Source organism: Hippichthys cyanospilos, chromosome 17 (assembly GCF_059441005.1).
Source record: "Hippichthys cyanospilos isolate Australia breed blue-spotted pipefish chromosome 17, RoL_Hcya_1.0, whole genome shotgun sequence".
Lineage (NCBI taxonomy): Eukaryota > Metazoa > Chordata > Actinopteri > Syngnathiformes > Syngnathidae > Hippichthys > Hippichthys cyanospilos.
In genome coordinates this window covers 14,109,311-14,131,700 of record NC_142385.1, presented here as the reverse complement: position 1 = coordinate 14,131,700, position 22,390 = coordinate 14,109,311, and the positions used below count along the sequence as shown (strand labels likewise).

Here is a 22,390-nt window from a genome sequence, read left to right as displayed (position 1 = left end):
CAAGATGCCGGTCTCCTATTGGTTTGATTGGTGAAGAGGCGGGGTTAACAGGATTCAATATTCTTGCGCATCGGTCGTCTCTACTGTCTGTCAGCATTTCCTCGCACGAAACTAATCAATAATTTAAATGTCAACCATTCATCGAAGTACCACGATTTTGCCGTGCAAGGATGCTGTGGCGTTAAAGCGACTCTTATTCATGTGAACTCGCCATATTTTAAGCGCTTTTTTGTTTGTTACGCTGAATATGCAATGACCCCGCCTTTCCTCTTGTGTGCGCGCGCATTGCGCGTGCGTGTACCGCGCGAGTCCAAGCTTGTGAACGTGTGACGTCAGCCAGCCACCGCCAAGCGCAAAGCCAATGTGAAATAGGCTCGTCAATAAAGTTCGATGCAATAGAAATACCCGGATGTGATAGCGGCTGTGGTCCCACGCACAAATATTATACGTAGCCAAGTCGACGCCATATTGAATGTGGCAGCTCTTTCCAATTTGTCATTTGACGCGGCGGGCTTTAAAAGTTTTTCGCATGATTAAGAATATACAGTCACGCAAATATTATAATTATTCCGGATCACCATTGTAAAACAGCCCATGGATTCAATAGGCGTTTACTTTATGGTTTACATAAAATTGTTTGAAAAACAATCAAAACATTTAAAATTTAAGACAGGAAAACAATAACCACAACTACACAATGTTTACGATAGCAGGTGATCCCCAGGCGTCTTACTTATGGCTTAAAATCACAACAACAAACACATCCAAAATGGCGGCAGAGTTGACGCATTTGTGCTCGCCGTCACCGCCCATTCGCGTTTTTTTAAGTCACTGCTGTACGATGACGTCACCTACGGACGTGACCACTTTTCATTTTGTTTCTTTTCCTGCGCGAACTTAATTCATTTTCAAACTGACAGCTGGTATACGAGATCGCCATGAGACCGTACGCTGACAAACCTTCGTGAATCTACATTTATTGTATTCGGAACAAACCATATAGAAAAACAGCCACCATGAAGCTGCTGCATAGAGACATTGAAAAAGATAACGCCGGGTGAGTGAGCTAATGTAGCTAGCTGCTATAGCTAGCCCTGCACTGTTAGCCTATTTTTACTACTGTTCCCCACGTGTTGCGTACCATCACGTTTGTTGACATTTGGTTCCAAAAATAAGAAATTGGGGAAGATTAATATGAAGTATTTGCATGCACAAAACCAATCTGTTGGACGCCTCGCTGGCAAGAATATAAACAACACTGTAAACAAACCGCTGTAGCGATGCTGTATGAAGTATTTGAGTCACTGTCTCCTAAAGTTTTGGGTTGTTACGTGACGTCATCGATTTTCCCCCATGCATTTTTGCAGACAGGTGACTCTGGTACCGGAGGAAGCGGAGGACATGTGGCACACTTACAACCTTCTGCAACAGGGGGACAGTTTGAGAGCGTCCACGATAAGGTATTTTTTTCTGTGTTCTGTTTACAAAAACATCACTGTGTTGTTTAGTTGTTTCTTTGATGGGCATATAAGGGGCGTGGCCTAGTGAGTACAGTTGTGGTTAGAGATTATTTTGTCATTTTTTTGTTGAATTATTCTACCAACCGTCTCATCGATTAGGCATACAAAAGTTGATTTAGCGTGATCACGACCTGACAGAAAAGTACAGACAGAATCCACTACCGGAAGCGTGGGCAGCTCCAGAGTTCGGACCACTTTGACGTTATGCGTGGAGACCATCGATTTTGACACGCAGGCCTGCCAGTTGAGAGTCAAGGGAACCAACATCGAGGAGAACCAGTATGTCAAGGTCGGAACTCGTTTATGCTCACTTGTCTTCCTTTTTTTTCAATGCAAAATAGAAGTCGATAAAAGATCAATTTAGAACCGTTAATCTTAGGGAACTGTATTGAAATTTGCAGGTAAATTTATTATAATTTTGCTGATACTGGAACTTTGCTAAACCTTTTGTTTACAATTAAAACAGACACAGTTTGTTCAAGTTTAACAATTTAAATAATAATTTATATAAATCTGAAAAGTATTTCTCAAAGAGTTGTAATTTATTTTTTAAATATTTGATTATTTTTTTCCCCTATTAGTAAAACTGAATATTGGCCCACAATATCGGTTATCAGCCTCCTTAACTACCAATCAGTCCTGGAAAAAAAAAGAAAGAAAATCAACAATCTATCTCTGCTGTTGGCTTTAGATAAGATACCGGGGGCCCGAGTTAGGGTGGGATGAACAAGGGCCCCTGGGACCAAACACCATCATTTCTGTTTTCTTTCTACATTTTGATGTCCTTCTAACAGGACAAAAGTGGTCTTATTGGCGGTGTATGTCCACTTTTTGTACTTTTATTGTTCAAAGAGGGATTAAAAAAAAAACTCATTATATAATAATGGGTATGAATAGGTTAAAGTTAAAAAAAAATACTTGAATAGCAGAGCCATTTTTTGTCTCTGATACAGGTTAAGAATATGTCAATTTTTCTCAAAAACATAAGAACAGCAAGGGCCCCGAAATTGAACCCTGTGGAACGCCAAGCCACAATGGGAAAGACAGCCAGCAATGCGAATAGGAAAACATGCCCATTTTACATAATGTGGTCTAATAAAGCTTGTTCTCCACTCACCAGATGGGGGCGTACCACACTATTGAGCTGGAGCTCAACAGGAAGTTCACGCTGGCTAAAAAGAGTTGGGACAGCGTTGTGTTGGCCAGAATCGGTACGAGGCCTCTGTACGAAAACGCCGAATGTTGAAAATGTCATTCTTCCGCAATACGCTCCGTTTCCGGTGGCGCAGACGAGGCGTGCGACGCCACGCAGAAGGCGGACGTGGCCGCGGTGGTTATGCAGGAGGGCCTGGCCAACCTGGTTCTGGTGACCCCCGCCATGACGCTCCTGCGGGCCAAAGTGGAGCTTACCATCCCTCGCAAGCGTCGGGGAAGCTGCACCCAGCACGAAAAGGTGCGCGCGTCCTCCGGTTGCTTTCGAGCAGACGTTCCAAGTATAACGCGGCGTTTGGTGGCAGGCCCTGGAAAGGTTCTACGAAGCTGTCATGCAGGCCATACTCCGACACGTTAATTTTGATGGTAAGATTTTCAATGCCGTTAAGCTACTCACCAAAAGCTACAAATCGTCTCCTTTGCTTGTTCCTCAGTGGTCAAATGCATCCTGGTGGCCAGTCCGGGTTTCGTCAAGGACCAGTTCATGACGTATCTCTTCAAAGAGGCCGTGCGGCAAGACAACAAGTTGCTGCTAGAGAACCGACCCAAGTTCATGATGGTCCACTCGTCCTCCGGACATAAGTACTCACTCAAAGGTGACTAGGGGAAGCATGTTGGACATATTTATGGAAAAGAGTGACATGTTGACATGAAATAACAGAAGTGACGTGCATATATTCTTTATCCTCACATGCCAGTTCTTTACATGCTATTTATCCCATTCCTGTATCTCTAGTTTTTGACTGAGGGTCTTGACTTTTAAATATTAACGTAAGAATATCTCTTTGGGATTGAATGAGTACATGATGTCATCACTGGATGAGATATCAATATTGGTATGTTTAAATGAAAGCTTTGCAAGTGATAAATATGGAAAAAAAACAAATACACAGAAAGCAGAAAAAGGAGGAAAATACTCTTTTACAGAAGCGAATATCTATTTAAAAACGTTTCTTAATCTTTACTCATTGACTGCCATTGACGATTATAGACGTCAAAGATCCATTTTTACTGACGCTGAGTACAACGTTTGTTGTTTTACAGAAATTCTCTCGGACCCCACAGTGACAAACAGACTCTCAGATACAAAGGTGAGTATCCTCTTTTTCCTTTATGTGTACTTCATAAAGCATAGTTTTGTTTTGTTTTTTTTAAATGAGATTTTTACAATTTTAGGCTGCTGGAGAGGTGAAAGCCTTGGAGGACTTCTACAAAATGCTCCAAAATGAGCCCGACAGAGCTTTTTACGGGTATGCGTGAAAAGATTTAGATTTTTCTTAACTTTGTGATGAACTTGCATGTGTGTTTTTTTTTTTTACAGACTCGCTCACGTGGAAAGGGCCGCAGACGCACTCGCCGTCGACACTTTGCTGGTCAGCGATAAGCTCTTCAGGTAGCTAACATCAACCTTGTGTGCCTTATTTAAAAAAATATAAGATGTACAGTATAAGATGGATAGCTGCTGCTTTGTGTAGACATAAAAAAGAGGATTGTAGAATGTTTTACGTGGGTATTCAGTCTTTCAAATGGAGTCAAAGGCTTATGCTGCCATCTAGTGGTCAACATGCAAAGTAAAACTCAGCAGAGCCAAACCTTCTCTCAAATGTACTTACTGTGAATCGGTGCGCCCGTGCAGGCATCAGGATGTGCCCACAAGGGCGCGCTATGTTCGTCTGGTGGACAAAGTCAAAGACAGTGGAGGCAATGTCAGGTAAGGCTTGAAAAAAAAATTTAAAAAATCGGCAATGAAACGTTAGATATGAGGTGTCTTTTTTTACACAGGATATTCTCAAGCCTTCACGTCTCAGGCGAACGTAAGTTGGGGTACACTTTGGTAAATGTGATCATTTTTCAGTACATCACAATCAGTGCAAGCGATTTTTTTAAAAATTTCTCTAGAACTGACTCAACTGAGCGGAGTGGCGGCCATCTTGCGGTTTCCCATCGCCGACGTTTCCGAGGGCGAAGACGACAGCAGTTCGGAAGATGACTGAGAATGGCAACATGGTTGAATAAAACAACAAAACCGACTTTTGAGTGTCATTCCATCTCAACCACTGTTGGAAATTTTGAGCCATTTCTGGCTTTTTAATGTGACAAAGGAAAAGCATACAAGACAACTTTCAACATACCATGCACCCCTTGTGAAATCTTTCAAAGGGGTAATCGAGAGGTACGCCCTACATGTGTCGAATTTAGCCAATTTCAGGCTCATTTACTGCCATTAAAAATTAGAAATTTGGTCAATTTTGAACCTATTGAAAACCAGATGCATTTCCCCTGATTTTGCATTAATCTTTCAATGGCAACTCGCAAATGGGGCGCAATTGAAATTTTGTGTTCACACCCCAAAACCCTCGGGTGGCGCTAGCGGCTAACATAACATTTGCAAGCCTTTAATTGACTTTGATGATTCTTAGCCTCCCTAGACCCTTTCAAAGTCAGCCCAAGTTGGCCGCTTCTACGGCCAGTCTAGTGAAAAATCCCGACACCCGGGTTTTAAAGTAACCAAAACAGGAAAAGATGCAAAAATATACTTTATTATGCCACTTTTTAAAAAGAACCATTTTTACAGCTATTGTACAAATCAAGTAAGCAGGATTTTTTTCCATGTGAATTCAGCTTTTGTGCCAACAGGGCTAAAGTGCATTTTGTTTTTATATCTCTACTCACTCCGGTGACTCCTAACAGTCAAATCTATCAAGCCGGGGTGTTGCGCAATCACTCTGCGGGACACTGGTAGTTCTTGACCCAGGTCAGATCTTCCAGCGTTCCCCAGTGGAGGTAAATGATGGAGCAGATAACCATGACGTGCATGATCTGGTGACTGTTACCCCAGTTGTCGAAGAGGCCCGGGACGAAGCGCTCGGGGATCTGGACCACGTTGACCAGGCCCCCCAGCACGGCCAGGGAGTCCATGATGACGAAGAGGCGCAGCGAGCGGGGGCTGCCCGCCCCGCTGCCGTAGACGCGGAACAGGAAGAGGCTGAAGCGGAACATGGCCTGCCACACGAAGGCGCGCAGGCGCAGGACGTTGGTGCGAGCCGTGGTGGCGCAGTAGATGCCGTAGGCGGACAGGAAGATGTACGCCAGCAGGGCGGCCCGCTGCACCGCCGGGAAGCAAAGCAGCGTGATGTGGATGATGGGAAGTGCGCCTGGTGGGGACGACCGTGGAGGTCAGAGGGTCAATGGGAAATAGGGTTGGGGCTTTGCGATATGAAGGCTTTCCTCGTTTCCACACTGTAAAAAAATGCTGTTTTTATGGTAAAACGCCGGCAATTTTGTTGCCGGAAAAATACAGTTTCATAACGGAAGTGCTTCTCCAATAGTCAAAAAGTTTCATGCACTTTGATGCCCTTGGTTATTTTTTTCAATTTTAGACTAAGCTGTAACCCGTATAAACACTTTGTAACACATTGTTGAAAGTTGGGGGGGGTGTACCGCGTTGTCGCCAAGGGGCGAAAATCTCACCGAGCGTGTTGACCAAGCAGACGCCGAACATATCCAGCGAGAGCAGGGTGTCGTAGACGTGCTCCCCGCCGACGTGGTTCATGAAGACGTGGTAGAGGACCGAGCCAACCGTGGGGCTGAGGCAGGCCAGGTAGTGGACCACGCCGATCCAGACGCTTTCCACTTCCCTCCAAGGGATGCTGAAGGGGAGCAGCACCAGAAACAGGAAGAAGGGGATGCCTGCCAAGGGAAGAAGAAAAAAAAAAAAAAGTGACATGTGCACAAGAACATAACTGAAGCTAATTGCCTTCGCGTCCACTCCTGTGTTGCGCAATCATTTTAGGGAATAGTCATGGAGAAAGTTGATGCTTTGAGATATAAACTAGGTCAAATAAAGACCGATTTGTCAGTAAATATTTTAAATGCAACGAAATAGCCCACTCTTTTCAGATTAAGAACAAATTAATTGAAACATGAAGCAGTTTATTGCAGAACTGTCAAGTTTTATACCGATGCAAATTTTCATTAGCAACACCATTGAAGTCAACGCTTTTTTTTATGGCAGGCATTGAAATTTTAAAACATAAAAGCTCACTTCTTACATTTTTCGTAAAGCAGTACCAGCACTTCATCTTGAGCGAGCACTTGAGCCACCTGAAGGCATTCCGGGCTCATCTGCACAAGACCCAGTTAGCGGCGGGATATTTCCATGCCGCGGAATCCCAGGGCAGATTACAGTTAATCCCATATCCTCATTACACACTCCTGTCAAGTCAAGCTTTGCAAACTAGCCCCAAGTGAGAGTCCGCCGGACATCTGAGACCCTTTCACGCCGCCATATGCGAGAACTTGCTAAGCATGGTCTGTTTCAACATAAAAAAACAAAAAAGTGACTTACCGTGGCTGTAGATATTGCCCAGCTCATTGTGCATGTAAAAGAGACTCCGCACGCACTCGTGAGCGGTGGACACGGGCCGGTAGCCGGTCAGGACGTATTTATTGAACTGAAGATGCGAAGGCGTTTTGGTGAAGTCCAAGAGTCGCGGCCCCGCGTGAACCATCCTGACCCCCCGGGCGTCCGGCCGGCATCCTACGCCGGGCTTGGCCGCGGCCCTCTGAGAGCCATCGCGCGGCTCCGGTGGAAGGACGGCGGCAAAGGGAGACACCTGGAAGCAGCGGGGTCGGAACGGCACGCGCGATGGTGGCCGGGGCCAATCAGCGCACGCCTCTTATTCTTCTTAAGGATAAAGCCGCGCTAATCCTGCCAAAAAGGCCGCGCGCGCCATGGCGCCCGCCTCGTTTTAGCAAATGAGTCCATCACACCTTATCGTCTTTGGAAACTGATCGTCACAGCAAAAGGTAATTGGACGAGGATGTGTGGTCTTGGGGTATATTTTTTTCCAATTAACATTCACTGCCATTGACGGCTAGAAACGTCAAATTCATAGCCTCATGAAATTTAAAGGACAAAAATTCTATCATGCAAAGCCTAGATATTTTTCTAAAACGTCTGTTTTTGAGGGGAAAGTGGAAGCAGTATCTGAATAGTCAAGAAGTTTTAAAAAAAAAAAAAAAAGGTATCAAATATGAATAATATATGAAAAGTTGCAACACAAACTCGCCTTACCTGAAAATTTTACAAACTTTAGGAGCATACACAAAGCTGAAGTGTGTCCTGGATTTTAATCACTCAAATACTGTACAGTAACACCACAAGTAATATATATAAAAAAAAAAAAGAAACAGTAAACTCAAATTGCCATGCAAAATAAATAAGAAGCATTTTTGTTTTTATATAGAAATAGATATATTTGAGGCAAAACTGACTGATTCAATCAAAAACACTAACATTAGGATAAAAAAAAAAAACTAAGCTTGGTCAAAACTATGATTGCATGTACAGTGATCACGTAAGTGCAGGATAGAAAGATGTTAAAAACGAGTAAATGAAATTCATATACAATAAGGAAGTGATGACAATATCATACAAAGACATGAGAATGAAGTGATGGCAGCAGTCTTAACCTGTGAGGAAGAAGAGCTGCTTAATCCTTTTACAGAAAAAAAAAGTCATTCAGTTCTTACCTTGGTTTCCAAAGAAGCCATTCAAGTCATATTTCGAATTCTTTGATCCTGAACAAAAGAAAAGTCACGATATAATAAGATATAAAATGAGATAAGACATTATATGAGCATATGAGAAGAGACATGAGATTTGAAAAACAAATGACCTTGAGGATGGAAATGCAACTTGAGCTGCTGCTGGATGTGAACCTGCCGCGGCATCTGCTCCGAATCGCCCGTCTGCTCCGACCCTCGGTCCGCCTCGGAATTAAACGCGAGGCCGCCGCCCGTGAGGTCATCCGCTCCTCCTGGCGTGAAGGCGGAGTCGAGCGGCAAGGGAGTGGGTGCGGCAGGGAGCGAAATAACTACAGAGGAGAAGAAAAAAAATGAACAATTCCATCACCTTTTAATATCTGGGAAACTTCCATGTTACCTTCTGGTTGCAGTTTGCTTCCACTGATGTAACCCACGTTTTCTGAAAGGAACAAAAAAAGACATTTCAGCGCACTGGATCGACAAAAACTCACCTTGCTTTTTTATGAAGCGAGAACTATTCTCTTAACGGAGGACGTACCGCTTGCGCTCTCAGCTGCACCTGGCAGAGGTTCGTAACCTGCTTCTGCTCTACCTGATCGGCCGTCTGAAGCAGGTGATTGGACAGGCTGGCCCTGGTGTATTCCCAGGTTATCCCCTAAAAGATTCAAAATAAATTTGATGTCCAATCAACCTCAAGGTCATGTCGGGATACCGTCAAAAAGAAACCAACCGAGTTGCCCGGCCGGCTTTGCTTCAGCTCCAAGATCTTCAGGCCCGTAGGAACCATCACCGCCACCTTGGTAAGCACAGAAATGTGTTCAAAGAAAAACAAAACAAAAAAAAAAACATTGCCGCAGCTCACCGTAGTTCACATTTGGTCCAAATCCAAGAGGACCCGATTGATATGGTAAGGCCGCTGGAACTAATGGGAACATATAAAAGTGAGTAACAAGCAGCAGAAATAAATTAAAAAAAAAAAAAGGTAAAGAATCACCATATTGTCCAGCAGCTGGAGAATTGAGCTGAGGGACAAAGCCCACAGGTTGCACTTCATGGGGCATTCGTCCATAACCTGCACAGGTCATTTTCACCAAAATTACCGGAATTCCCCACATGTAAGTTGCACTTGTGTATAATTTTGGAAACAATGTAAAACTATCGCGAAACAGAATAAATCTCATTTTCCTAAACTTCATGTTTTCTTATGCAATTGTTGCGCGTTAAGTCTTTGATTTTCCACATTGTGAAAGGTCAGTGAACACAGCGGCAGCGTCACATTCAATGCACTCCAGAGTTTTTTTCCCTTTTCCTCGTGATTTGACTCGAATTCTTTTTCCCGTAAATAAATAGTACAGCATCCGTGTTCCACAAAGTTTATGACTTTATTAATTGTGATATTTTGGCATATACACAAACAAGTCAAATTGAACACCCTTCCGTGTTCTCTAACCAGAGCACTCTTAATTGAATCCGGAATAATAACATTCCTGTATGTGAAAAAGGATGGACTCGGACGTTGGTCCGATCCGCTTGCTTCTTTTATTGAAAAAAAAAAAAAAAAAGAAAAGAAAAAAAGTGTCTCATTAAATTACGATAATGGTTAAGGAAAAAATTTTTTTTTTTTAAATGGACTCACCATATTTTCCAGCCATGTGTCCTTGAGGGTGGCCAATATTTGGAATCCCGCCATATCCTGATGAGAAAAGACAGTTTATCTACATACTATACATCTTTACTTACCATAACGAAAGTGTTAATTTTATTAAATTTTTATTTATTTTATTAAACAAAAGCACGAGGAGTGGGGAAAAAAAATTGCTCAGGTGCTTCACGGAGCTTTAAATAAAATAAAAAATGTTTACCGTATTTCCCAGATTTTACATCAGCAGCAGGTCCATAATGGCCATAGCCTTAAAAAAATAAATAAATAAAAATCACAATTTCGGAAGCAGAATTAAATGAGCTTTTATCATGAAAACCAAAACAATAAGTAAAACTTGACAACCACATTTGACATCATAAAAGTTATACATACCATAATTAACTCCACCATTATTTCCTGTCTGAGGGTTGCCACCAAACTGCAATCCACCAATTCCTGAAATCAAAATCAACTCAGTAGAGTTCAAGCTCCTAAAAAGATTTGGAATGAACAAGAAAAAAAAAAAAACCCTACCATACTTAGCGCCTGCTTTCTCAGGACCCACCCCAGGCTGAGCCCCGTAAGGTAAGCCCTCCATTCCTGGCTCAGGTGGGAGAATTTCAAAAAATAAAATAGAAAAATAATTAAAAAAAAAAAAAAAAAAAAAAGATAAAATATTTAATCGACTAAATTACACATAAAAACAGAAATAAAAAGATTTAACATACCGCCATACACCGGGCCTTGATTTCCAACAGGTTGTGGCTCAGGCTGATGATTGGCACCTGCAGAAATACATTTCACCCAGTTGGTTTCTACCACCCACATCAACCCATTCATTGCCATTGGCGACTATAAATGCCAAAGATCCATTTTAATCAGACCGCAATTTAAGCCAAAAGTCAAATGAACTGGACTGGCAGTGAATGAGATATCGGGGTGGCCAACTTAATCCAAATTTTAACTCACCTCACTGACAATCCAAAGATCCATTTTTAACTAAGTCCCTCTCGTATTGTATGGCAATCTTACCATCTACTGCAACTGGACCTGCTGGGGGGCTGTCGTAAGGCACCTGCACACCGACACCTGTAAATTCAACGTAAAAATGAAAAAAAAAAAAAAATTCGAATACATAATTCCGCTCCAAATTCTCATACCTGATTTTGCATCACTTTTCGGAATACCGTGACCAAGATCTGGGGGGGAGAAGACAGAGGATGAGCTCGAAATGATCCCAGCTGAGTTTAAAAGGTGAAAAAACAATCTGTCCAAAGCAATGAATGATTATGCTACATACTAGCATATTCAGGCTGGACACCGGCAACATTGCCATTTGGATAACCTGGAACAAACGTGAACAAAAACACGTAAATAAGCGTCATGTTTAACACACTAGTCAAAGCATAGTTTACCTGCTTTCAAATTCGCACCAGGCCCTGCATTTTCTATCAAAACAGATTTCACGTTTATGAACATTAAAAACGGACCGTGTATTCTGTGAGTTATTTAAAAGCTTATTGTTTTAAATCTCACCAGGATAAGAGTTTCCCTTGACATAGCCAGCTCCTCCGAGGTTGGCACCTTGTCTGTAAACTGAGGAAGCACAGTGAGAATGTTTGCCATCGAAATGCTTTTGGGGCGCGGGATTTGTATACTCACTTGGTTGTTGGGGTTTGCCAACATTAGGGTAACCAAGGCCTAAGCAAACGATTGTGGATGAGTTGGCATATTTGTCATTATTGCTTTGACGGTCTTGATCTTACCGGCTCCATATCCATTATTCAATCCGGTATAACCTCCAGCTCCATAACCTTTTAAAACACATACGCAATTTAAATGTATTGTCATCTTATGAATCAATACTGAAGTCTAAATTTGATGTACCGGGTTTGACGCCAAATCTGTTCGGGATACCGGCTCCAGCGCCGTAACCTGCCGCGACAAGCAGATATACTATGAAACCAAGAGTATAACCAAGTACTGTACGTGTTCATTGTGCCAAAGATTTACTTTATTAAAATGCAAAAATATTTATAAGTACCTTTGGTGTTTGTGCCTGCTGCCACACCAACTCCTGCATAATATATAGTACAAATGTAGTATATTGGTGCCAATTGTTGATATTAGGAAATATTAAAGCTTACATAAATTAATGGTACTTAGCTGAAGCTACAAGCGTCACAAATTACTAGCATAAATAGCTTGCACTAACTAGCTACTAACACAAAAAAAAGCTAGTTACATAGCAAGTAGAATTAAAACAAAACAAAAAAACAGCTAAAGTACATGTAGTAGATGCTAGCATAAAAAGCTGCTAGGGCTACAGAGCTACTAACATGAAGATGCTAAAGCTACATACCTACTAGCATAAAATAGTAGCTAAAGGGATATGTCTACTATCATAGAATGAAAAACAGCTAGCATGACATACCTACTAGCATAAAATATAGCTAGCTAGTTTCTATCACAAAAGTGGAGAATCAAAACAAGATCTGTCTTAATATTGAGCAGCTTTGACAGTGACAGAATCTAAAAAAATTGTCATACTATTTGGTGGATTAAAAAAAAAAAAAAAAACTGCAAGTGCATAGGCGTCACATTATAAATTTAGCATTGTTTTACCTGGTCTAGATATTTTTATCCACTGCCCATTTGGATTTGCGGGGACACAGTCTACAACAATATAAAAGAAACATTTTTTTTTCTTGAAGTATTTTTACTTCCAAACCAATGCACATTGATCCGCACACATTGCCATTGGTGGAGTTGACAAATAAATTTGAATTTTACCAGGTTTTCCTGCTTTTGCACCCAGTCCCTTGGATATTGGCACGCCTCCTGCATTCTCTAAAATTCAGGACAAATTGGAAAGTTAGTGCATCTCTAATTAGTCAGATTACTCGTGCAAGGGATGCGAATGGATTTTTTTTTTTTATTGCCCACCATGCAGCAAACCAATGAGCACATTCGTCAGGCACGGTGTGAATAAAATATCAAATCTAATGTTATTCCAGGTTACAGTTTAGTAAATTGGCACATTAAAAAAAGAGGAAACAAAATGTAACTCCTAAAAACAAACAAACTTCAAAATACCAAACAAATATTCATTCAATGTCAGAGTTAAATAAAAAAAATGGTTGACATTCAAACATGCATTTCTGGTAAACATCCAATTCAGAGTTCTGTTAGTTAACCAGCGGGGAACCCAGTTGCCCAGAAAGTTTGACACCTTCGACCATCTTCTTGCCAGCTGCGTCCTCAGTCGGCAGATTTCCGACTTCCTCCTGCGGGGGTACTCGAGCGTCCGGCGTTTGCTCAGGATGGCTGGTCTTCTTTGAATTGGGAGCAACGTAACCCTCACCGTCAACGCCCACCCTAAATACATCCGCCTCCGGACTTTTTTGTGTGGGCAGTTCGCCGCCAAAAACATAACCTAGAGGCCATTGAATTAAGCAGCATAATGTCATATTTAGTCGCCTGCAAGTGGAAAAATAGCCCCCCCTCCCCAATATTATATACAGTATATTATATGTTATAGGGGTTGTCCTTCCTTTTAAGAATGGGCAGAGTTTATTAGGACATGACTGACGACTTCCTTTAACCCAAATAAGAATTTGATGGGCCTGATTTTTGCCATAGTAAGTCAAGACTTAAAGGAGACATATTGGTACTTGCCTTGAGGAGGGGCTACAGGTCTACCCCCTGCCAGGCCAGGGGAGTATTCAGGCCCAAGTTTAGGCTCTTTGCCCTGAGGGAAAACAGGTAGATGCGGCGGAGTAGCCTGTGGCAGCATGTAGTTTTTCCCTTGCGGCACAGGCGAAGGGAGCCTCTGGTACTGGTCCTGGGTGACCAGAACAAGCCGGCCGCCGGTGGGCTCAGGCGCCGGCAGCGAGTCGCCTTCGATGATTGGACGATGAGGCGGGGCGCCTTCCCGGAGTGTTGAGCCTGGTTGCTGAGGTGACGCGTCACCACCTTTCAGGCCTTTGCCATTTGGGGCACCTGGCATTTTTGGACCTTTACCGTACGGCATCTGGCCAAAACCTGAGATGCAAACGGAAATGGGTTATGTAATATGTTAGCTAGTATTCTTCATGCGCCTCATGTTAGGGTTGTTTTTTGAGTCATCTCTTTCAAGATTGTGCACAAGGGCTTCTCAAATTGGGGTTCTGCAGCAATTTTAACTGAATGCAACTATTATCCATCTTATTTTATTTATTGCCAATCATAACTAGTCACTAAGCACCTATATATGTATGTACTGTTTATTTATTTAGCTAAATTGACTTCTAGGGCTTCCTTTGCACGTTACGCCTTTAAAGAGTTTATATGACTGTGCAGTCAGCTATTTTTTGTTCTTTTGTTCACTTAAACACTAGAACTGTAAAAAAGGTTAAGAACCACTGTGGTAGTTGCTTGTGTTGCTGTTTTATGGTCCTGTATTTTAAATTCTTTGCCGCTCAAGTTGCAAAACGACTCTTTAAATGACTGATTCTTAAAAAAAATAGATTTACACAAACTGTACTTGACAATCCATAAGCATAATGTACTTACCAGAGTTTGGCGATTTAGCTGGTTGATTAGGGATGCCACCGGCGCCACCAATACCTGTTAATGTAAATGCATAAAAACATTTAAGGGTTCATCTCAGTCTGGGTCACAGCTCTGAGAACATTTACCTTGGCCATGTGATGCAGGTCCAAGGCCTTTAGTGGTCTGAGGGGGTGATGCAGGTCCTAGCCCTCCTGGTCCATATCCTGAACAAAGCGGTTTATATTTTTGATCCCAAAAACCGAGCGCTGAACTGGAATAAACACTCACGCACCTTTGAGCTTATTTCCGGGTCCGCCAAGTGCTGGGCCAACTCCTGCTCCAGGACCTGAAGCAAAGAACGACAAATAATTAGATGTTGAAAATCACCAATGCTCATATAAATGGTATGTTACCAATGGGTTTGGGTCCATATCCTTTAGTGCCACCTGCTCCGGCTCCATAACCTCAAACCAAACAATCGTTAATATTTCTGAATCGCACATAGCAGAGATTATCCAAAGTGTGATCCACTACCAGTAGGTTTGGCTCCATATCCGCCGAGAGCAACTCCAGTTGGGTAACCTTGATTTGAAGAGATCCGAATTAAGATTGCGCTAAACAGTCATTATGGTATGCATGATTTACCTCCTCTGCCTGCTCCGTATCCTGAAAAACAACGACACTTCCTTTCATAACTATGCTTGGAAAATACATTTTGAATTTAAAATGTAAGCCTACCATTGGGCTTGACGCCATTTCCATTTGGAATATTGCCATATCCTGAGAGGGGGAGGAAAAATTGTTTTCAACAAGCAAATCTTAGATTTGGGAGCTGCTGGTATTCTATTTAAAGGTGCTTGAGCACCCCCCCCAAATAGGCCTCGAAACATCCATTGGTGACTCGAATAATTTAGTCTTCAACCCAACATGCAAGCCAAAATGTAAAGTTTAAAAAAAAAAAAAAACCTACCTGGTTTTACATGATTGTTAGCGCCACCATTGGGGTAACCATAACCTTTCGAAATGAATCACAAAGAAAAAACATCCATTGTAATTATGATGTGGTTTGACGAAAAAAAAAAAAAACAATAGACAATAATGTCGCACCAGTTGGAATGCCTCCAATCCCATTCTGGCGTCTGGGACCTGCATAACCTAACCAGTTTGTGAGAAGGCAATTTTTATTGTGGCAGTGGAAACGCAGGACCAAATCTGTGACCCAAAATAACATCACTTGCTAAAACAAAGATTGTCTCAACAGCACAGATGCTCCGACCTGGTTTGGGTCCTTTGACTCCTCCGCTTCCATACCGCGGACCCAGACCCATTCCAGCACTGCCATAACCCCCAGTGTAGCCTTAAAAAAATACACAGAAGCATGGTGATTTTTACAGGGATTCTGTCTACAACCTAATAATGCTATCAAAAAAAAAAAAAAAAGTTACAGGAAGAGAAGATTCTTTTCGAATTAAGAGCAAACCAATTGGAACATGAAACCCTTATACAAAAGGGGTAAGTCATTGAAAAAAAAAACGGTTGAAAACCACTGCTTTTAATTTATTGTCCAGTGGTTGCAGTTTTGGAAGATCCAACTGACTCACCACCCATCGGTTGCATTCCATAACCTCCGTACGCTGAAATAACAGATACACATCATCAGGAGATGTAACGATGAAACAATCTTTAAAGAGAAATTGACGTACCCTTGCCCTGATTCCTGGCAAGCTGAGGTACCCCTTGCCCATGGGATCCTCCTACACCAAGACCTAATTGAGAAAAATACAAGTTAACGTTGACCTCCCAAGAGAAGAGTGAAGGCGTTCCATCACCTGCTCCGTAGTATGGCTGGCCGTATCCTTTAACAGGTTTACGTCGAGCACCCGCTAGGCCTGTTAAGGGCAATAAAGCAAAATATTAATAAATATGCAAATGAGAATGTCTTATAATGGGTTTGATTTTGAAAGCATTACCACTGTTTCCAACTCCATTTGGTACAGCAGCTTTTGCTCCATATCCTAGAAGATAGTCGCAGTAACATGTTAACATTTTATAGAATCCAGAATGTATTTTTTCAGCATCAAAATCCACCCGTTTTTCATTGGAGGGTGATTATTTTGCCACTTGATGTGGACTGAAAACGCATACTCAGGTAACAACCAATCACGGCTCAGCTTGCTAACGTCACATGGTCAAACACAGGAAACAAGTGAGCCATGATTGGTCCTTACCTGAGCAACTGTGAGGTCATTTTAAGGAGACATTTTAAGTGTCAAAATGGCTGCCCCGTGAGATTGATTAAAACAGATTAATTTTGATTCTTAATATTTCAAGACCCACAAGATATTGTGTTGATTTTCATATCCAAATTGGGCAAATTATTCTCATAACTCATTGATGCCCCAATCAATCATTCCTTACCATAACCTTTATTGGGAAGTCCACCTCGCCCATGACCTAGAAGAAGTGGTACAATGTTTTTTTTTTAATTTTCAAAATTTACAATCTAATTTGACTGATGGCAACCACATAAACGAGATAAATGGTCACTCACCATTAGGCTTGGCATTTCTACCAAGAGCGCCAGCAGCAGTACCGTATCCTAACGGAACATTTTTTTTTTTCGTCAGCATGTTATCTAAACAAGCGAGATGGATTGCTCGAATTTGCTTACGGACCCTTCATCTGGCCTTTGTTTCCATTTTGGGATGCAGCAGCAGGACCTCCATAACCTGAAGGCAACCACGAGTTGAGAAACAAAAACAAAACTAAAGAAAAAAAGGCATGTATCAAAATCTTCTTTATAATTACCAATGCCTTTATTTCCTTGTCCAGCAAATGCACCAGCATGAGCTCTGTAGCCTGCAATGTGGTCATTAAAACATCACGGGGGAGTAAGTTACAATGAGAATTTCTAAGAAGCATACCGTTGCCTTTTAGAGGATGTTGGTTGGTAGGCCCAGGATGACTGCCATATCCTGCAAAAATATCATGCAAAATTGAATTTAACGGAAAAAAAAAAAAACACATTTTTTTAATATATGTACATTTTCATGCGTTAGACTAACGTGCATTGGACAATTAACACTTTAAATCCGAATTCTTAATATGAATCCAGCATTCTGCTACTTGAGCAAAATCTCGTTTCTCTGTTTAGCTAAATGTTGAAATCTTGGATTTTAAACTGCCATTTAACTTATTGCGCAGCCCTACTTTAAAGTTTTATAATCTCGACGTTACCGCCAGTGCTGTAAATTCCATCAAATGATATTGACTTGAGTTTATTTCACTCACATCTAGAGTTCGTCTATACATCACAATACTTAGGAGCTCTTACGAAAAGTTTACTTAGTGCTTTCTCCTCTATGCATTTATATCAACTGAGTTGATATGAAAAGTTACGTTAAATATGCTACTACCTTGGGGCCACCCTCCTTGACCTCTCCCCGCATCGTAGCCTTCAAAACAAATTAGAACGTGTTCATTATTCAAAACAAGACCTCAAAATATGAATCAATTAATCAACCTTTTATTGCTGCTCCATTGGCCATGCCAGCAACTCCTCCATAGCCTTTAATTGGAGTGAAACACCAATCAAAAACGAGCGTCATACCGCAACACTGGCTTAGGGTTAAGTCGCTTTAATTTCACGTTCACTCACCGACTCCTTTATTGGGGTATCCGCCGTATCCATTGTGGGCGCCCATTGGTGACCAGACGCCTTTAAAAAAAAAAAAAAAAAAAAAAGTTAACACACATGGAAAAAAAGGTTAGTTGATTGGTTTGCCATATTGAAATGGACACCTTTTGATGGTATCAGCATTCTTGCAGCGCCTGCGCCATTGTTCGCTCTCTTCCCTAAAAATAAAGGCTGTTAGCTACAGTATAAACATGCAAACGGTAAAATATTATATGGAACATTTGCCAACAGACTCACCATTAAAGTGTGCTTCATGGCCATTGTGTATGCCAGACACTCCTGCACCATAACCTTCAACCACATTGGATTCATGTGACATTCACATACTGTATTTTCCGCACAAAGGGGCAGCTTCAATGAATGGCCCATTTTAAAATCATTTTTACATTTAATGTGCATAGCAATATAAGGCACATAGAATAGAAGCTACAGTAGTGACAGGGTTTGAAAAAAAAAAGTATCGTACCGTTTGGATCAATGCCAAGATCAAAAGAATATAATTATGATCTAATAATTAAAAAATTGCAACATGGATTTATTTTATAACAGTTTTTGCGCCTTGTCCCCATATAAATTACTTCAAAAGAGGAACATGTGAATTTACACAGTGATTATTTTATTTATTTGTCCCCCAATAATAAAACTAAAAAAGGTTTATCCTCTGTAGAAAGCACACTGGATTATATGGTGCACGGTAAATTAAAATAAGAATATTTAGGATTATCGTTCAAGTCAAAAATGAAAACACCAACCAAATAGACTGGATAAAAATCAGGAGTTGAGCAACTAATAGCGAGTGGGGGGCTAACTTCATTTTGTGGGGGCGATTATGTAAATTGAAATAAAAAAATTAAAAAATAGGGAATTCAATGACTTAAATTTCCTACACTTCCAATTTGAGATTAATCTCACCATATAAATAAATCCTTCATTATAGTCACTGAAGACTTTTGAGAAGTAATAGCAGCAGTCAATGCAGCGACTGTGTCTAGGTAGTAAAACCAATTCTCTTGGACTCGCAGCGGGATGTTAAATTTAGACTGCTGCTGCCACCGAAGCTCGACCGCCTTTGATTCGCCGCCGCCACGCCGAAAACGGAATATATGGCTTAAGGATAACACGGGCGCGGTTGCTAAGATTTCCGGTTAACACGGCGGTTTGAAATTTGGCAGGCAAACCCCAGCATTTTGAAAAAGACATTTATCTCAACTGGGAGCAAGTTACACCATTCATGGGACAAGGCCGCAACAAGCATGCTGGCAGAGGAGCGCGGGATGAGTTGATTTGAAAATATATATTCGGAAGATGACAGTAATGTTAAAAGCAAATTTACATTGGCAGAATAATCGCACCAAATTGTGATGCGATGGACTCAAAGGCCAAAACGGGGGTGTAGCCAGAAATTTTTCGATGGGGGTGGCTGGGGTTTAATAACACCTCAAACTCATATATATATTATATATCATACATACAAATAAATGTAAATATGCAGTTAATAAAAACACCTGATAGGTATAAAGGGTAAATGAATACTTTGTGCAAGAGAAAAACAAAAATTGCAGAAAATATAAATGTCAAAACATTCCCCTATGTCTGGGGGAGCAACATGGCCACGCCTAGCCAGCATGTAGCTCCGCCCCTGGAAGCAAATGCTTGCTTGTGAAGCTTATTATTTTTAAGTGTCATCACTCGATAATTTTATTTTACCCACACGTCCGACTGTCCAGAGGCGATAGACTTCGGACATTTATGAATTACAAGGCTAATTTTTTTTCGACAGTCAGTAATTTGCCGAACTGAAATTGTTGCGTGTGAGAACTTTTTTTTTTTTTCTCTCCCATTTAGCAGATGTGGTTAAAAGATTCATGATTTATTAGGCTTAACGGGCAAATGCCTGGTGGTCTTTTGTGGTCATTGCAGTAAGTTATTTTTGTCCATTTTTTTTTTTTAATTCTTTATTTTTAACTTTTCAACCGTTATGGATTTGAACAATTTACATGTACGTAATGTAATTCACATTTCCCCCCCAAATTTTCTCATCCCAGAATGAAAGGGAAAAAAAAAGAAAACAAAATGGAACATGAACAATAAAAACGGAAAGTGAGCATTACATTGTCTTATTCGAAAATTAAATTGGGCTTTTTAATCCACAAGTTTTTCTTATGAGCTTTTTGCTTGCCTCCAGTAGAGTCCCAAGTAACATATTATCCTTTTTACTTAATTGTTGAGAAAGATATCCAAAACACAGTTTTCATTCAAGTTGGAAAGTTACATTTGAATATATTTTATAGTGCGCAATGATTTCCCTCAATTTTACCGCTGGTGGTTAGCCCAAAATTTAGGCGCAGATGTAAAGGAAAATAAATATTTAGCTTGTATTATAACATTTTGAAGTTCACTGACCACCTAGAGAACCCAAAAAAGACTAAATTTGTTTTCCTGATCTCACTTAAATCCTAAAAGGATCCCATAACACAGCCAATTAGATTAATTCACAATATTGAAAACAAATTGAATCAATCAAGAACCGAAGTAAAGCTCCAGGACAGCCAGCCAGTAAGATTCAATTTGCTATTATTGACTAGAAAATACTGTATAATCCTCACAAAGCATTTATTTTCAATTTGCAACCACAAGACTTCCATGTTTCAGCTTGTAATTGTATTATTTCAAGAGTCTTCCATGCACTCACCCCCAGTATGCGCACTCTTCACCAGCCAAAGGATCAGCACACTGTGAAACACCAGGCGTCCACCCATGCTGGACCTGGAGGACAAAAAAGCCTGCATGAATTCTTTTTTTCCCCCCAAGAGGAGAAAAGGGGCGAAGATGAGAAATGCTGAATAAAGTGCAATGTGAGGGTCTCATATAGCTTGTGTTTGGAAGTGCTCCTCCTTCGGTCTCCTACCCATCACCCCCTGAATCCACGGCGGACTTGTAAGCACATACACGCAAAGTGACCAATTAGGCACATTTACACTTAAGAGAAAGTTAGAGAAGCAAAGAGTGGGTGTTTGGACAGTGACTGATGACCTCCGAATGGCATCCTTCATGTTTGTCCAGATAACCAAAGAATCTTTGAAACTGCTCAGAAAAGCCCAAGCAGGTGTGTTCTTAGAAGGGTGATGGAAACGGGCTAAAAAGTAGGGTACTTTGTTTACAGTTAGAATAGCAGCATGTTAATGGGTCAGCTAAGTAAGTTTGTATAAAGCAAAGTGGTTCAATCTCTGGTGCGGGGGCCATTTACGGCCCCTGCATGTTCCTCCTGGACCGCGTATTTTACTATGAAACGTGGTCCACGTTAAAGAGAAAATCATGAATTAAAACTTTTGCAAGAAATCTTTTGATTTTAAAGTAAACATTTATATGTATAACATTTGATTCAACGGCAACAATTTAAGTGAAAATTTGTTCTGATTTTAAATTTTGTCCAGGTTAAACTCATTCAAACGCCAGCAGTTAAAAATTGTATTTTTTTATTGTTTTATACTATTGTATTATATGTATTTATTATTTGACAGGCTGTAAATACCAGAGAATTAAAATTCTGCGCAACCCTGGGGAAAATTGACGTCTAATTACGTCACTGGTAGTGAATCAGTTAAGAGCCTATGAAATTTACAGGACATATAAATCAAGTTGTATATTTTTAAAAATACATTTACATACAAAACATTTCATACAAGGCAACCCAATGTGATTCACACAAGCAAAAACCCTTAAAAAAAAAAAAAAAAACTGCAAATAAAAATCAACTATCTAAAATGATCGTCCCGTGAAACTGATTTAAAATAAAATGTATTGGGAGTCCTGGATTAAAAAAAAAAAAAAAAAAAAATCAATTTGTTTGTTTAATAATAAATTAAAATCAGTGAACCGGCCATCCCCTGAAAACAAAGACCACCAGTCCTCATGAGACCATTACCTCAGACAAGGTCGCAGGGAGACCAAGAATGACTCCTCGGAAACCATGATGGACATTTTTGAGTTTCCACGGAGTCATCCGGACGCACATCACTTGACATGCCCCACTTGCAGCTTTTAAAGCAAGCCAAAATGAAAGAGCAACCCAAAAGGAAGACGAGATCTCACCTTTCACTTAGATTCCTCACTGGAAGCCCAAATCCTCGTCTTATGAGGTCAAGGAGAGGTCAACATCTCACCTCCCGCTTCGCCCAGACCTCTCACATACTTGGCTTCTGCACAAACTCAGGCCACACTTCAATTATAGATCAC

At 40.9% G+C, this 22,390-nt stretch overlaps 3 protein-coding genes across 4 annotated transcripts; 1 reads left to right on the top strand and 2 right to left on the bottom strand.

Annotated features, from left to right (window-relative positions):
• The first annotated feature begins 852 nt into the window (after window positions 1-852).
• pelo (pelota mRNA surveillance and ribosome rescue factor) lies at window positions 853-4,762 on the top strand. Its single transcript, XM_088439088.1, has 13 exons — window positions 853-1,057; window positions 1,368-1,460; window positions 1,659-1,809; window positions 2,641-2,731; window positions 2,810-2,973; window positions 3,038-3,098; window positions 3,167-3,328; window positions 3,777-3,823; window positions 3,909-3,982; window positions 4,054-4,125; window positions 4,369-4,443; window positions 4,515-4,546; window positions 4,632-4,762. Exons 1-13 carry the CDS (start codon window positions 1,017-1,019, stop codon window positions 4,724-4,726), a joined length of 1,158 nt encoding a protein of 385 aa, XP_088295214.1. The 5' UTR covers window positions 853-1,016; the 3' UTR covers window positions 4,727-4,762.
• Window positions 4,763-5,252: 490 nt separating this feature from the next.
• Window positions 5,253-7,406, bottom strand: LOC148409833 (progestin and adipoQ receptor family member 4-like). 2 transcript variants are annotated; one of them, XM_088439058.1, is made up of 3 exons: window positions 7,081-7,406; window positions 6,204-6,422; window positions 5,253-5,887 (listed from the first exon to the last, which is right to left on the bottom strand). In XM_088439058.1, the coding sequence occupies exons 1-3, from the start codon at window positions 7,241-7,243 to the stop codon at window positions 5,454-5,456; spliced, it is 816 nt and encodes a 271-aa protein (XP_088295184.1). In that variant the 5' UTR covers window positions 7,244-7,406; the 3' UTR covers window positions 5,253-5,453. The 2 variants fall into 2 exon arrangements, with proteins under 2 accessions (XP_088295184.1, XP_088295185.1); XM_088439059.1 differs by lacking the exon at window positions 7,081-7,406 and adding an exon at window positions 6,785-7,061.
• A 178-nt stretch (window positions 7,407-7,584) lies between these two features.
• cmn (calymmin) lies at window positions 7,585-22,349 on the bottom strand. The gene is made up of 51 exons (XM_088439639.1): window positions 22,247-22,349; window positions 20,847-20,920; window positions 18,392-18,445; window positions 18,259-18,312; window positions 18,116-18,175; window positions 17,981-18,025; window positions 17,874-17,912; window positions 17,382-17,432; window positions 17,266-17,316; window positions 17,133-17,186; window positions 17,009-17,056; window positions 16,876-16,911; window positions 16,428-16,472; window positions 16,287-16,346; window positions 16,161-16,223; window positions 16,059-16,091; window positions 15,734-15,814; window positions 15,565-15,612; window positions 15,428-15,472; window positions 15,196-15,237; window positions 15,103-15,123; window positions 14,992-15,039; window positions 14,871-14,921; window positions 14,750-14,803; window positions 14,604-14,681; window positions 14,479-14,532; window positions 13,603-13,968; window positions 12,718-12,774; window positions 12,550-12,600; window positions 11,969-12,001; window positions 11,812-11,859; window positions 11,691-11,738; window positions 11,587-11,625; window positions 11,461-11,520; window positions 11,340-11,372; window positions 11,225-11,269; window positions 11,085-11,123; window positions 10,957-11,013; window positions 10,653-10,709; window positions 10,459-10,524; window positions 10,318-10,380; window positions 10,145-10,192; window positions 9,919-9,975; window positions 9,277-9,354; window positions 9,145-9,204; window positions 9,013-9,078; window positions 8,821-8,937; window positions 8,680-8,721; window positions 8,414-8,611; window positions 8,268-8,315; window positions 7,585-8,207 (listed from the first exon to the last, which is right to left on the bottom strand). Exons 2-51 carry the CDS (start codon window positions 20,911-20,913, stop codon window positions 8,203-8,205), a joined length of 3,063 nt encoding a protein of 1,020 aa, XP_088295765.1. The 5' UTR covers window positions 20,914-20,920; window positions 22,247-22,349; the 3' UTR covers window positions 7,585-8,202.
• Window positions 22,350-22,390: the final 41 nt, after the last annotated feature.